General features: G+C 42.3%; 1 protein-coding gene across 1 annotated transcript in view; it reads right to left on the minus strand.

Moving 5' to 3' along the window:
- Nucleotides 1–17,304, minus strand: part of NGFR (nerve growth factor receptor) — an 88,698-nt gene that overhangs the window by 36,830 nt on the left and 34,564 nt on the right. The window contains exon 2 of the mRNA XM_044298215.1: nucleotides 14,649–14,784. Within this exon, the coding sequence (XP_044154150.1) occupies nucleotides 14,649–14,784 (136 nt within the window). The remainder of the gene's footprint in view (nucleotides 1–14,648; nucleotides 14,785–17,304) is intronic.

A 17,304-nucleotide genomic window follows, 5' to 3' on the forward strand; every position in this document is an offset into this window, starting at 1 on the left:
TTCCATTCCCTGTCACAGTGCAGGATCAGGACTGTCAGAAGCACACAGTCCCAACAAGCACAGCTACCGACATATGGACCATGCCATTAGTCTGTTAATTTATATTGTTCAGAAGGGGTTAATAGGAGCCACGATCTGGGTGCCTAGTGTGAGTACCTGATCTAGTGGCTGTTAGTTACAGTCATACTTGGCCCTGAACTCAGCAGGAACCCCGTGTCCAGGAGGAAGTGAAATAAAACCGAGGGCTGGGCCCACAGGTACAGAGGGTACACGATGTCACACAGACAACGGTTCTTTCCCAGCGGTTGAGTTTACTGAACAATGTAGTGAAAAAGAAGCTGAGAATATATAAAACAGATTGGTACACATGGTAGCGCGGACAAGAATAGGACATGTTATATTTTTTTGCGGGGCCACGGAACGGAGCAACGGATGCGGACAGCACACAGAGTGCTGTCCGTATCCTTTGCGGCCCCATTGAAGTGAATGGGTCCGCATCCGAGCCGCTAAAACTGTGGCTCGTATGCAGACCAAAGCAACGGCCGTGTGCATGAGGCCTAAATGTGATGTTTTCCCCAAAGTCCAATAAGCAGCCTAGCTGCACTTGTATGTGCCTGGACGAGTTCCTCGTTGGGGTGCGCCCTAAGTATTGCGCAATCTTATTTGTAATCCACAGGAAAATGATGCCTGTCTCTTGTAACTTTAATCCTTACTCCAGCTCCCAGCATATAACACCCTGTGAGTAGCCAGTGAGAAAGGAAGGTGTCAGCGTATGAGTCCCTTGGGGCAGTGTTTCCCAACAAGTGTGCCTCCAGCTGTTGCAAAACTACAACTCCCAGCATGCCCGCACAGCCAAAGGCTGTCCAGGTATGCTGGGAGTTGTAGTTTTGCAACAGCTGGAGGCACACTGGTTGGGAAACACTGCCTCAGGGCTATGCATTAGCTCACAGCCCATACACCGCAATGTAACTTACTTGGAGCTTTATTGTATGTCCAAATGCCACTTCAACAGTGTGGTGTAATGTGACATGACAAAGCTGCACTTACAGTTCCTTGAGCAGGTAACTGGTGCTTTTTCTTATTTCCTGGTCCACTCCAGAACTTGATCCTACAGACACGACACTCCTGGGAACGTCGCTGCAAACCTCCTCTTCGTTCTGTCGCCAGTCTCCACCGTTAGCCGGTCCATTCCCTTCCAGATTCAGCAGATATGATCTCTTCTGGTTTCCAGCTGCACCAAGCACAGCCTCCGTCTGCTCACTTCCTGCTTCCCTAGGAACCTCCTCCCCTTACACAGGGAGACTGTGATGCAATAAGTAATTTGCTAAGTGCAGTGTCAAACCTGCATATTCTGTTTGCTATCACACTTGTAAGGGTCCAAAACAGACCATAAATTAGCTATTTTACAACTTTGCCAAAAAAATAGGTTATTAGTATTCCTCTGATAGGCAGCTCCTATGTGTGTTTTTATCATCTTATCCTTTGCGGCCATCTACTGACCAAAGTGAGAATTTGCAGTAATTGTACAATTTACAACATAGCAGAGTAATATATTTAACCCTTAGGCTACCGGAGGTTTTTTCGTTTTTGTGTTTTCATTTTTCATGCCTATTTTCCTTGAGCCATAACTTTTTTATATTTCCGGTCACATAGCTGTATGAGGGCTTATTTTTTGCAGGACAGGTTGTACTTTCTAATACCACCATTTATTATGGCATTAAATGTAGTGGGAAGCGGTAAAAAAATTCCACATGGGATGGAATTGGAAAAAAACCCCGCAACAATTCCTCCACTGTTTTACGGGTTTTGTTGCCACAGAGTTTTGTTTACGGCAAAACTGACCCATGCCCTTCATTCTCTGGGTCAGTATGATTACAATGATACCCAATATGTGTAGGTTTTTATGTCTAAATAGTGTAAAAATAAATGTAAACTTTGATAAAATATTTCTTTTTTTTTTTTACATCACCATATTCTGACCCCATAACTTTTTTATACTTATGTCTACTGAGCTGTTTAGGGGTTAATTATTTGCGGAACAATCTGTGGTTTTTATTGATACCATTTTGGAGTGTGCATGACTTTTTGATCACATTTTATAAAAAAAAAAAATTGTAAGAGAAGCAATGAAGAAAATAGCAACTTGGCCATTTTGACCCTTTTTTTCATTACGCCATTCGTCGTATTGGAATTATTATTTCTTTTATATTTTAATAGTATGGGCGTTTTAGGTCATTAATGATGATACCCATGATGTTTATATTTATTGTTATTTAGGTATTTATTTTTTAATTATACGGAAAAGGGGGTGATTTAAACATATTTTTTTATATTTTATATATTTTTAACTTTTTTATTTTTTTGTGATGATTTTGAAGCTCATATATAAGTCTATAAATAATGTTTTTTAATTTTTGATTTTGTTCTATCAGGGATTTTAAAAATTACATTTAAACTAGAAGTTGCTCATTTCTTATCCTGGGCTGCCATCTGGTGGTCAAAATAATAATTGCAGCATGAACACTTAAAGCCTGTGGTAGAAAGGGTTTTTGCGCATTTAGATGCCGTGATCTCGCTTGATCACGGCATCTAAAGCATTTAATTACTTCAATCGGCATTATTACTGGTAACGGTAATTAGCCGCAAGTCTCTGCTGTATAAAACAGCAGAGACCTGCCGGCAATGGCGCCTGCTGCACATGCGAGCGGGCTCCATGTTTACACATTGCTCCAGCGCCATACATGTATGGCGCTGGTAGTGAACGGGTTAAGGTCCCTTGCCCCACATCCTTACAGAAGGAAGACCATAAATATACATCAGTTTTGCAAAGAGGCTTTCTGCAAGCTACTGTATATTTACATGGCGCAGTCGGGAAGGATTTAAGAGGACCTGTCAGCTCTCCTGACATGTCTGTTGAAGTAAATACTTTACTTATATTTCCAATGAAATACTAATTATGGAGCATTTTTCTCAATTGTAGCACTCCTCTGTTATTCCTCCTGTAAATATATGAATACATTGAGCATCTCTGTTGTCAATGAGATGTGTCCCTTCAAAGTCAATGTCAGCATTGATTGGACAGTGTCAGGATGTTTCCTGTTTTCTTTCCCAGAAACATGGCTGCTTTCTTTCAAAAATAGTGCCACATCTGTCCAAAGGTTGTGTGTGGTATTGTAGCTCAATACCATACACTTAATTGGAGTTGAGCTGCAATCCCAGAGACAACCCAGGTGTGGCACTGTTTCTTCAAGAAACCTACCATGTTTTTGCAACCCATTTTAAGGTCAAAACAAACGATTTTCATGTTTGGGTGCTGTCCAAGTTGGACAGCACCTGGACTGAACACTGACACATTAACCCCTCCCCATTTTTTCCATTTTCATATTTTGGCCATTTTTGGATGTGGTGATACCAATAATGTTTATTTTTGCAGATTGTGAAAACAAGGTGTTTGAATTTTTAATTATTTTTGTATTTTTTTATACTTTTAATAACGTTTTGAACTTGATTTTTAGCCCCCCTAGCAGATTTGAACATGCGATAATTAGATCACTTATACCATAGACTACAGGAATATACTGTCACCTCATTCAGTTTCAAAGTAGGCATACTGCCATGCAGCATAGTTGCACTGAAGAATAATCGTGGCTTTTTTTGTGAAAATTCAGCACACTAATCTTGAGAAATGCTTTTTTTAAAACTTTTTTTCAAGCATACACCATTGCACTACCAGTAATGCCACCCAGCTCCTTCCGCTCTTCTTTGATTGACAGTCCCCAAAATTACAGAGCCAATAGAAATGACATGGTAGAAGCTAGTTCCACTGAATGGAGTGGCCCTGCCTATGGTGCTCTGAAAACCTTATTTGATTTTGCAGGTGACAGACTTTGGAGGTACTGTACCCCAGAGCAGGAGGTCAACTTGCAAATTGTTTGGTGTTTAATGCTTGTAATGTTATTTAATGTCATGTTATGCTCTGTATACCCAGTATGTTAATAGGTGGAAGTGACAGTGGCACGGACCACTACAGGAAGTTTGGGGGTGGATCCTGGATCCTCCCCTTACTGAGACTAGAGAGTCCTGTTCTGGAGTTAGCTCGGAGAGGAAGAGTGAGGAAGCAACTCCATGTACTCTATTCCTCACAGGACTGGACTAATAAAACTACAGAGTCTCAATCTCTGGATGATCAAGAAGGTTCAGAAATCTGCATGGCTAAGCACTCGAGTCAGAAAAGTATCCAGCTGCTTAAGCTATTTAGACTTTACTGCAGTGAGGGGAATACTGTTTAGACACCCCACACACTTGGACATGACTTGGCTATTCGTATCTATAAAAAATGCTATATGCCTCAGGTGCGAATTATAATGATTGCAATAGTGAGATTGCCAGCCATAGAATCTGCAGAAAGATACTTGATAAAGATAGAGAGGAATGAGTACCATAAAGAAAGGGCGCACCTTCCTTTCAGTACATGGGTCTTGGGAGCAACAGTGTGAGGAAAGTCAGTGTGTTTGACTGCAGCAACCAGAGCCACTAACACTCCCATCCTCTGCTCTGGCTCCCTCTAAGCTTGCTGCAGTAGTGATAGATTCCACCGGCAGGACTTAATAGTAGATAAACTAAGGCAGTCTTGGGAGCCTTCTGAAGGACACAGGCTGCCATAGCAACTAAGTGGTTCCTATTATCTCATTATGTATAAGCCATTTAAGCATCAAAACCAGCCAAGTCCCGCTAAATTACCTCTTAGATCATGTGGTTGCAATTGACCATGGCATCGGAGGGGATAAATGTCTGTGATCAGAGTTGTCTCTAATCATGGACTAAGGGGTTAAAGTCAATGGAGTAGATTTATTATGACAGATTTCATTTTCCAGTCTTAGTTAAAAAAAAAAAAAATACTGGAGTAAGATGTACAACCTTTATTAAGAGGAACAGGCCTCTTAAAGGGGTTATCCTATGATTAATGTAAAAAATTAGAATCAGACATCTTATCGTATATGACAATCTCTTTCTAACAAAGCTAGAACCAGTGGAACCAGCCCTGTACCTCACATGGACCCAGAGATCTCCCCATTCATTGCTCTGCTAGATTTATACCAAGCTGGCAGCTCAGGGGGTTGTCCTCTGCTGCGGCTGGTGACAGCTGAAGGATGCAACTGGGCATGTGCATCCACTACAGTGAGGGGGACACAGACATTAGAAATAACAATCAGCAAGTGGTGCTTTACAAATAGATTAAATAGCTCAGTTGCTATAGTAAATTTTTAATTACATGCGATTGTGAAAGTTTTCTGATCCAGGTGCTTGTTTGAAAACTGTAGAATATTTTGGTGGGACAACCTCTTTAATGAATTTTGGTGCATCGTCCAACAATTTGTGCACCAGAAATTCACATCTACACCAGCTATGACGTAATACAGGTGCGAACTATAATTTACTCCAGTGTATTGCATAATTTATACTAATTCTGAGGACACTTGGGAGGCCATGCCTCCCCCCGTTAAGATCCGTCCACTTTTCTTACCACTTTTGATATACAAATTATGCTGCAAATATGTCATGTGCAACTTTTTTTACGGCATGGTGTAAATAATTTATATATGTGCCCTAATGGTTCAATTCGGAGGATTTCGCATTCGCAGGTTTTTCACTGACAATTTCTCCCTGCAGAGGAAATCACAGCATGTCCTATCGTCATCAGTTTTTCACGCAGGAGTGGGCCATTCAAGCCAATGGATCAGTGGGAAAAAAAAGCTGAAGCACACTGACAGACGGTCTGTTTTTTTTTCGCTGAAGGTTTCTAGGAGACACTGGGTGTTTATTCAAAATATTTTTTTTTTTTACTGAAGTGAAAATCTGAGGCAAACTGATGGCATCTGTGCAGTAAAAAAAATGGCAAACTGAATTCAGTCACGAAAAATAGAAGCAAGAGGAAACTCTGACAAAACTTTGACGAGTTTTTATTCGTTTGTGTTAATAAGGGCGGGTTCGCATTAACGTTCCTAATTCTGTTATAACGAGATATAACGGAATATAATGGAATTTTAGGATGGAATGCAAAACGGAACCCTTTAAGAGGCATTCCGTTTTGGTCCTTCCTAATACGTCTATGGGTACAAATAACTGATCAGTTTTCTTCCTGTCGACAAGACTTTTTTTTCCGTCATGCATAACGGATGAAAACGGAACCCTTATTTGTGCCCATAGACATGTATTAGGACGGACCAAAACGGAATGCCTCTTAAAGGGTTCCGTTTTGCATTCCATCCTAAATTTCCATTATATTCTGTTTTATCTCATCATAACAGAATTAGGAATGCTAATGCGAACCCGCCCTAAGCCATAAGTAAACTGATGTGTCACACAGGTGATTTGAACTAACTATAGAGGGTGTGGATGTACCTACATGTTGGATCGTGAGAGCTCGAGAAGGTCTCCTCAAATGGCACTTGATAAGTTGGGACCCTGGTACCAATTTTGCACTGTGGCCCAGGAGCTATAGGAAGGCATTCGTATGAGCCAGTGGAGCTGAACATGACAGCTCGGCCGTCCAGTCAGCAGGTGGTTTATATTAACATGACAGGTTTTACCCTGATGTTTGCAGTTCGCATACCTTTGGGCAGTCTTAACTTCAAACATTTCACCAGTAATTCTAAATTTATGTAGCCTGGACCTCGCTCTGACGTATCCCTACAAATCTGTAAAACTTCAGTAAAGCCCAGTCTATAATAAACAAAGTAAATTGCAATTGAAATGCTGGGAGTTGCTGCAGTGCAGTAGAAAACTTCCACTGGTCAGCTTGGACTTACGAGAGGAGATATATGTTTCACTTTAGAGTTACCTGCACATGTTGCAGATTATGGGCATTTTTTTCCAAATTGTGGAAATAACACGGGCGGCATCCGTGTTTTGCGGATCGCAAAATAGGGCACGTTTGTGTGTACAAGCCCTTATAGAGTACCAGCAAAGTGAGTGAGATCTAATAAATCGCATTACCACTTACTGTATTTTTTCCATGCGGTAAATCACCTTCCATGTGGATTTTGAAATTCCCTGCTCCTGGCCACAAAACACTGAGGGAAGGGGGGCCCAAGCTGTACTTTTGCACCAAGGCCTATGAGACTTTAGCTACACCCCTGGCGATGGGAAGGTACAGGGTGTAGTTGCACCTGGACTTTGGAGCCTGAGGAAGCCCAAAATGTTCCTCTGCCACATATGAAGAGAGCAGTATTTTAAATAATGTATAATTGGGAGCTCTTGGGAAGCTTCAATTTAGGCCTCTGGGAGCTATCCCATCGTGATGATCAATCTGGGCCCACCACTATGGTGTTCAAATTTGCCACCCAGGGCAAGAAGGTGTTTGCTTTCCCCTCCCTTCTCATGGTGAATTCCCTACCCATTGTTTGTTAACAATGAAGTTCCTTTGGAAAGGGGAATCCTAAACTGATCCTTGCCACTAATAACAATGGGGATGTGAGTAACCAGGCATGGGATACCTGTCTCAATTGGCCTTTCAGTAGCACATATGACCTTCCTACGGTAGGTTATAAATGGACACAAGTTTAAAGATAGACACTCTAGGCACACAGTCGCTAGGCATGGCCTGTCTTGGCATGTGCCTTAGGTGCTGGGTGCTAAGGGGTTGCCAAAAAGCCATGTTGCCTGTGGTATTTAGATACAGGGTTAGGACAGTGAACTGAACCTAGGTAAAGGAAAGTTTAGCGACTACTTGAGAGCTAGGTGTGACCCATCATACATGTCCACCAGATTTACTGTACATCTTATTTCATGGCAATATTACTTACTAATTCGGCTTTTGAAAAGTGTTCAGTCGTCAACTAAATCTCTGTATTTACAGCAATAGTAATGACTAAGTAAACCTCAATACTCCATTAAGGTTTTGATGTGCTCCAAATCCCATTTGAGTTTGGAAGCAGAAGTCGGAGCTTCTCCAGACCATGCTCGGGGAGAGGCTGTAGAGTTGGTTTTTAAAGTGTAATACAACTTTTCACACTGGCATTAGAGTAATTTGCATCGTTAACTTATCCCATTAAAACTCATTTTAATAGCTGTTTGGCTTGTGAGTCAGAAGAGTGCGGATCTTGGACTCATTCCTATAGCAGGATTATCCTACTGTTCTTCATTTTCTTGCCATAACTGGTAAAGTCAGGGGTGGTGGCCGCCCCAAGAACAATAGGGATTAAGACACTCGGGAAGGTGTAAAACTAACTTCAAAGTCACATGTACCCTTCACTTGTACTTATGGCTTTTATTATTATCATGGTTACTATGGTGACTTGAGGGGCACCATTAGATAAAAATGCGTGCCGTATGAATTGTGCGACTTAAAGGGGTTTTACAGGATTAGAAAAACATGTATGCTTGCTTCCACAAACGCTACACCTGTCCATAGCTGGTGTATGGTATTGCAGCTCAGTCTCATTCACATTCAATGGACCAATGAACAGGTATGGGCTATTTCTAGATTAAAATGTTTCTCTTAAGCGGGTTGTCGGGGTTCACCCCTTTGACATAAACATCGGAGTATTTCATGCTTTCAAGCTTTTTTGTTTATATTATTGCACTGCTAGGCAAAGGCTTCCGCCTAGCAGTGTTCCCGGTGACGTCACCTGCTCTGATGGGCAGGCTTTAGCACTGCCCTAGCTGTTTAGGCTAGGGCAGTGCTAAAGCCCGCCCATTAGTGCCAGTGATGTCACCGTGCTCACTGCTAGGTGGAAGCCTCCGCCTAGCTTTCCCCATGGAGAGCCTGATACATCACCGGATCTCCAGAAAATGCCTTTTCCCTGCGTGATTCAGCAGGAAGGCTGAGTAGGTGAAGAAGGGGATATGTCCGGGTTCAGCTCTGAATCCGGACAATCCCTTTTAAATCTGACAAACTCCTTTAAAGGGACCTCTCTATCTAACTGTTTCCATAGACACTTAGCTGTTGTTTGGTTGATTGAAAAACAGTTTTCTGTTGTTGATCTGAGGCTCCGTTCTGGAGTTATAATACTTTTTGCTAATTTGCAAATTAGACCTTTGGTGCAACAAAGGCATCACCAGTGCATCATTTTGCACCCAAGCTTCACTTATTTCTGTGGCCAGCCCTTTGCTGCTTTGATTGACGGGGCCAGGCAGCAACAAAGCAGCGATAGAGGAGCTGGCCACAGAGAGGAGCAAAGCTTGGGTGCAACAAGAGCAATAGTGGTGCCCTCTTTGCACCAAAGATCAAATTTGCATATTAAGAAAAAGTATCATAACACAGGAACAGAGCCTCAGATCAACAAAAGGAGAACAGTATTTTAATCAGGTGAACCACAGCGATGAGTCTATGCAAATAGTTGGATAGGGAGGTTGCTGGTGACAGACTCAATTTAAAAGGGGTTGCATGAGATTAGAAAAGAGAATTGGGGACATTTACTTAACACGCCTTGCCAAACCCCCTTTTTGTGACTTTTTTAACGCTGGTATAAAAATATTCTGTCGCACGGCCGTGTTTGCTCTGTCCTCGCTGCTTGGGAGTGGTGAGAGAGTGGCAGGGGCATGGTGGGGGCCGAGCCAGGCTGGGACTTCGGCCCCAACAAATTGGAAGCAGGAAACAAGCGTAAAAGAGGAGTGAGAACTAGTTAGAAGAGTAGTTTTCACTCCAGGAGCATGGACCAACAGAGTTGCCTCTTATAATAAATTAGGTTCTTTGTACGCCAGTGCAGGAGGGAAACAAAAACCAGTGTGAAACGCCGGTGTTTGTAAAGGACCCCCATTCTCTTTTTTTCTAGAAAACAAGTGAATAGTACCATACCAGACCCAGACCACAGATAAGAATCATACTTTATTCCTTGACTTATACAACCCATTTAATGCAGTCACTGACTGTAACTTGGACCATACTTTCCTTCCACTGTGGAGTGATTTTTCTTTCTACTGAAGTAAAACTCAAATTAATGCCTCATTCACACCAGTGTTTTGGACAGTGATTTCCATCAGTGATTGTGAGCCAAGATCAGTTGTGGCTCTAAACACCGAGCAGGTGCAGATCTTTCCCTCATACCTTATGTCTGTGGAGGCTCCAATCCTAGGTTTGGCTCACAGTCACTCATGGAAATCACTAACCAAAACAATGACGTGTGAATAAGGCTTAAAGGCTAAGTACACCTCTGGGGGCAATTTATTTTTATAATTGCATTGTACTTATTTTGATCTAAATATCATTTTTTCAATTGGTCTTTATAAAAAAAAAAAATGGAATCCTTTTTTGTGTACAGAGCTGACATGCTCTACTAGCTGCCTGTGGATTTTCTTTCTTTACCGTCATATGGGGAGCAGACGGACTCCTTATCTCTGCTCTATGAGATTATAAGCACTCATTATAGTCCTTATTTTACTGATACGAATGTGGCTTAAATAAGTGTTTAGGACCTCTTAGTAGTTTAGAAATAAGAATCATTAGATGGCACAAAGTGAAAGTACCAGTCACACAGTTAGAAAAACAGTTAACCCTTTGTGACAGAACGACTCAATATTTTTATTAAAAGCCAATTGAAAATATGATTTTTAGCCAAAAATCTGTAAAATGCAATCATAAACAAAAATTGCCTCCGAAGGTGTACATAGCCTTTAAGAATAGTAACATGACTTAAGTCCTACTTACATAGGCTGATGTGCAGGGAAGTGATCTGAAATTAATTGTTTGTTCTGATTAGAGATGAGTAAATCGAATCATACAAATCGATTGTCAGGACCAGGTGAGATGTCCAACCGTGTCCACAGAGCGACAGGGGGAAGCCTCTCCAGCAGTGGGGACAGCCCCTCACGTATGAATCGATTTGCTCATCTCTATTCCTACTCATTGCCCGCTCATTCAGCTGCATCATATACAGCAATCATTTTCTTTGTATGCGGATGAATGATTGCTACTACGATAGTTTATCCCTTCACAGTTTCCTTGCTTGTTGGCAGCATATTCCTATTTACACAGGGCGATGTGCTCTTGAGAAATGCTGACTTTAGATACCTCCATTCCGCTCTGGAGGCAGACACCAAAACGCTGCTTGCAGCGTTTTGGTGTCCGCCTGGCGATGCGGAGCCAAACGGATCCGTCCTGACTTACAATGTAAGTCAATGGGGACGGATCTGTTTACATTGACACAATATGGTACAATTGTAAACGGATCCGTCCCCTTTCAATGTAAGTCAGGATGGATCTATTTGACTTTTTTTTTACATAGTAATGCAGACGGATCCGTTCTGAATGGATACCAGCGTTTTCATTATAGGTGCGGATCCATCTGTGCAGATACCAGACGGATCCGCACCTAAACGCAGGTGTGAAAGTAGCGTTAGTTGTGTAACGCTTCAGAGGTGCATTACCACTTTTGCACCCCGCTAGTATCTCTAATGGGCTAGTATAGTGTCATCATGTGTATTTATTTTCCGATCCTGCAAAATGTTTATTCATATTTCCTATTTTGTAACTGTTTAAGTGTAATGTGCCTGGTTTACCAGCAGATGGCGGCATATATGGCAGAGCTTCCTTACATAGAATGGAGCCTTCTTTCCATTCTATTCTCCCCCCTCTAGGGAGACGTTTAGCTAGTTAGAGGTCAGAATAGAGTACCCCCTGCTAGGGGAAGGATGTGTCCAAGCCGGCATAGCACCTTCAGCTCTTCTGGACATAGAGGCCAAAGCTTAAAGCCTCAAAAGCTAGGAGTAAAGTTTCCATGGACAAAGCTAAAGACTACAGAAAATGAAGCACAGCAGAAAGGAAAGGAAAAGATTCCTATTTAAACCTGTTGGCACAGTAGAGCCAAAGAGCCACAGACGTAGCAGAAAGGAGTTTGCCTGCCACTGTTAATGCCAACACCTGCTGAAAACCAAGAGAAAGCCTGTAAACTGTTCGAGGAAAAGTAAAAATGCTGTTCAACGATATACAAGGTCTGGACTCAATTTATTTCATCATCCTCTTTACCAACTACCCCTTTGCTCTGTTGCGCATGACCACGCCTGGGGTTTCAGCATATCCAGGTAGGAGCACTGTGACACGTGAAACACCATTAAGGGATATTTAGGCCACCCTACACCACTCTGGCATTCTTACACTGGGTACCACCATATCACTAATAGGGGCCCTGTGCTCTTGTTGCTTCAGTGCAACTGGCGTCACGACAAACACTTACGTCTTCTTAATGGATCTTGGCACCAGCGTGCGCTGCAGTTGTCCTTTAAGTTGGAGATTATTACTGGCCTAAGGGTATGTTCATACAAATTAATTCCTTGCGGATTTTAAGAAAACCATAGCAAATCTGTATCCCATTGTTTTCTGCAAGGATTTCAAATCCAAATTAAGAAGGGACGTCTCCCTCCTTGGTGCCTTTTCCTGTGGGAAGCACAGAGGCTGTCCGCACACAGATTCATGGAATTCATACTACAAATCCGTTGCAAAAATCTAAGGGTCATCCTTGGATGTATGCCATGTGTATGAGCGGCCTTACAGTAGGCCCACACATGGCAGCAGCAAAACACCCACAAAACTGCAAAGGGCAAAATCTGCTGCTGAAAAAATCCATACCGCATGTCAGGTTATGTGCAGATTTCATTGCGGACACTCTCGGCAGCGTGTTTTTTAAATCTCTTCCACTTCGCCGCTACTGTAAATGCTGCTTCTGCACGCAATTCTGCTAAGGGCTCTTTCACACGAGCCGATCCCGTGCGGGTAATCTGCTGGATAAAAGAGAGCCAAGCCCCATTCCAGACAGCAGAGACACGGAGCATTAACATGATTAATAATGCTCTGTGCCTCTCTGTGACCTTTTTACTACAAAATCTGACAACTTTATCTCACTAGGATTTTGTAGTAAAAAGATCACAGAGAGGCATGGAGCATTATTAATCATTTTCATGCTCCGTTTCTTACTGTTCGGAAAGGGGCTTGGCTCTCTTTTACGCAGCAGATTACCCGCACGGCATCTGCTCATGTGAAAAAGCCCTAAGTGTGGCAATACCTTTGGCTTTCGTGGTTTTGAATAGTCTACATGTGCTAAGTGGTCTAAGTCTTCTCACTGATGGCTACTCATAATAACTGATAAGGATGATATACTGGGTCTTACTGCAGCAAGCAGAAAGTTAGAAAAAAGAGTTTGCTGTTTCTCAGAAATAGCACCACCCTTGTCCACAGGCCATGAATGGTATAGCAGTTGAAATACATTGGGTTAAAGCTGCAATGCCAAACACATGGCTTATGGACAAGTATGGTGCGGTTTCAGCATGAAAAAATCAGATTCTTTGTGCCATGTTCTTACACGTCATGAAGATTTATGAAGTGCACGTGCGCATCTATAAAGTGTGGCTATGAGAGCATGATGGGAGTTGTAGTTTCAAAATAGCTAGACAGCCACCCGGTTGAGATCAATGTTCTCCGTAGAATCTTTCATCGACATGATAGTCACAAATTTTGTGCAAAAACTTTTTGGCCATTTTCCACCCCTCTTATTAGTTTTCCAAAAAGTGTGTGGGGTTTATTGTGGTCTCCTATGGCCCAACAAATTGACTATAATTTACGTAAGAAACGGGTACTGTTTATAGCTCAAGTCTGTGCCAGATATCATTTTGATTTTCCGGCATATGTACAGGCAAAACTGAATAGAATGTATTAAGATATGACAAATATATTACACCAGTGCAGTTAAGACTAAAACTGGCGTATGAAATGCCGTACTTGGCAAACTACCCTCAGTGAGTTCAGTGCTAAATTCCTGGTTGCTTGCACTGATCACTAGGGGGAGTTCAGGAGCTTACTGTATACTATTTCATTTATTAGTTAAATGAATAAACTGTATGAAGTTAGCACCTGAGCTCCCTCTAGTGGAGGGTGGAGACAATCAGGATTTTTTTTATTTAGCTCTATGTCTATATAGGGGATTTGGAAGCTTGTATCAGGAAAACCTAGCATCAACAGCTAAAAGATATCTCAGGACATTTATCAGCACAGAATATTGCATCTAAAACGACATGGGGTTAAAAGTTGGACATTCACTTTAATCCTATAAAGAGATTATTCTTTTGCAGTATTCATATATAATATTGTGTGGTCCTACAAGTACTGTGCTATCAGCACAAGAGCTAACCTGACAATCAATTCCTTAATTTGCTTTAAGATCATCAAATTTGCTGTAAGTTGCAATGTCTCAATAACCAGAAAATTGTTGTCCACTTACTTTATGAGCGTACTTAATCATTTTTGAATTTGTTCTCTCATTACACTCATTAGGGTAATATAAGAGACAATTCTATGTCTGACGCACTGGATATTATCTCCCTTCTTCCCAAGGTCACAGTCAAGGAGAGAAGAGGAAGAAGGGAGGGTGCCATTGATTTTGAAGTAATGAGGTTTATATTATGGCAGATGGAATCCAGATTTTGATTTGAAGGACATAAAGCGAGGCCCCCTAAGGGGGGCAGAGCATTGCCCGGGTCTGGGGCGCAGCTGCCGAGTTAACCCCTTGAAGTCAACAGGGCAGCAGTGATATGAAGGTGATGCACAGTATAAAGCCAAACAATCCCAGCCAGTATAGGACACAGAAGTGCAGGCAGATGATTAATGCACCAAGTATATACTGTATAAATATATATACAATTAGTCTGGTGTTACTTACTGTCAAGGCAGGGTTCACAGACAGTCTGATTCACCCCACATTCGTGTATGACACCCTCTCCAGATCCGCAGGCTATACAGCATTCTCCGCTCTTGGTGTATTGTCCTGTTGGACAGTCTTCAGCACCCACCAACAACTACAGAGACAAAAGACATCACTCAGTTAACAACATGTTATCTATATCTATCTTTCTGTCTGTCTTTCTAATCTATCTATTGATCTACCTACCTACCTTCCTATCTATTATCTTTCTTTTATATCTATCTTTCATTCTATCTATCTATCTATCTTTTACATCTATCTATCTATCTATCTTTCTGTCTGTCTAATCTATCCATGCATTCCATCCATTATCTATGCAGAAGGAAGCAGTACTTTAGTAAAGAAAGTGATGGGTACCAGCTGCCTCGACCTTGATCCAGGGTCACATACAGCCAAGAGTATTGCAGTTCTCCAGGGATTCCAGTTTATTTTTCCATGTTCAATGCACAAATACCAGCCCAGTTGCAATATGATCCATGCAGCACAATACATTTCAATCATTAAGTGCAATTAGTCATTATATCAAAATATATTTTGTATTTTAAAAAATGATATTGTGAACCATGTGAGTATATCTAAGCTGTATTGACATTGCTTACCATCATTCATCACAAAATTAGTGATTATCAGTGGTGCACCCATAGCACATCAGCTCTATATTCATCATCAAGCTGGGCTTATACTTTGGGGACGTGGCGCATTGTAAAAACCGCAACCGCTTTTACTGCATCTCATCTGCAACTTGTAGCGTACAGTATCGGTAACACACAATATGTAGGGGGCATGGTGTCCTGCAAGTACTTTATGGATTAATTACACTTTATGGTTTAAAGGGGGTTTTCCAAGATTTTTATACTGATGACATATCCTCTGGATTGGCCATCAGTTTCTGATTGGTAGGTGTCCGTCACCTGTGAACTCCGCTGATCAGCTGTTTGAGAAGGCACTGGTGCTCGCAGTAGTGCTGCGGTCTTCTCCACAGTTTTGCCTAGGCCATGTATTCTCACGTTCATCGGTCACGTGGCCTAGGCACAGCTTAGTCTCATTGAAGTGAATGGGGGTGAGCGAGATACCAAACACAGCCATTATACAATGTACGGCGCTGTGCATGGTGAGCAGAGAGAAACTTACAGGAGTTCCGGTACCTTCTCAAACAGCTGCTCGCGCAGAGGGTTCCCAGTGTCATTCCCCCACCGATCAGATACTGGTGACCTATTCAGAGGATAAGTCATGCAGAGGATAGATCATCAATAAACATTTCTTGTAAGACTCCTTTAAATGGATTGGAAACCTTTCACCAGGTTAAAGAGGACCTTTCACTAGTATACAAACTAAAAACTAACTCTATCTGTGGGCAGAGCGGCGCCCAGGGGCCCCCCTGCACTTACTAGTATGCCTGGGCGCCGCTCCGTAGCCAGGCTATGAGCTGTGCGCTGCGATTGGCCAGCACTGCAGCAAGGGACACGCCTCCTACAAAAAATCAGTCCAGTACAACAGACGGAGCTGAGACACCGGAGCCTATACCGGGCAAACGGAGCGGCGCCCAGGCATACTAGTAAGTGCAGGGGGACCCCTGGGCGCCGCTCTGCCCACAGATAGTGTTAGTTTTTAGTTTGTATACTAGTGAAAGGTCCTCATGCACACGGCCGGGCAGTGGCCATATTGCAGCCCGCAAACAGCTGGTCTGCAATACACAGGCACCAACTGTGTGTGCATCTCAGATGCGGACCCATTCACTTGAATCGGTCAGCAATTTAGAAGGTCGGTGCGGAACGGAGGCAAGGAACCCCATGGAAGCAACATCGAGTGCTTCCGTGGGGTTTCTGTCTGTGCCTCCGCACCGCAAAAAATCTACTTTATGTGATCTCCCTAAATGTGACATTACAATTTCTCCTGGGCCAAAGAAATGGACCCTAGAAGAAATCTAAAACTACCCAGCATTATTTTTCGGTACATAGTTGTATTATTTAGGAACTCAATTGCCATATTTTAAGGAAGTTAAAAAGCATTGTTAGGATAGCTCTTTCAGTGGGCATGATTTGAGTACTCTATGGCAGTGTCATACAATACTGTATGTGGCAGTATTATATTATCTTGGTGGCATATGTCAGAATGATGATATTATGTGGACCTGAATAAGAACAACTGTCTAATGGTGGCAAGCATCATGGAGATCCTACATTGCTTATCGTCCAGAGCCCTGTTTTCTTTAAAATGGCCCTGATTAGAAGATAATTTGACAGTATTCCCTTACAAGCAGCTGCAGCATAGTCACAGTATATAAGCCTTTGGAGGAGTCTTAGGTTCGCCAATTGTATCCTACATTGAATAAGCACCTAATAGTAGTGTAAAAGGAAACATTTGTTCACATACAGTAAAATCCTCCATGAAACTGCATTATAGGGGGTGATGTCCAGTACCTCCAACTTGTCAACACCTCCCTTCAATGGGAAATATTCCACAGCTGGGGAAAGAATTTGGGATTTCAGGACTTCAAAGACCTTGGAGCTCATCCAGCATTAGAGAAACGCACAAGCCGAAAGTAAGCTTCTTTCCAATTTTGACCCACCAGGAATCCCACGAGGAGAAGATCAGAGCTGTTGTCTCCTACGTC

This window comes from Bufo gargarizans, chromosome 6 (assembly GCF_014858855.1).
Source record: "Bufo gargarizans isolate SCDJY-AF-19 chromosome 6, ASM1485885v1, whole genome shotgun sequence".
NCBI lineage: Eukaryota > Metazoa > Chordata > Amphibia > Anura > Bufonidae > Bufo > Bufo gargarizans.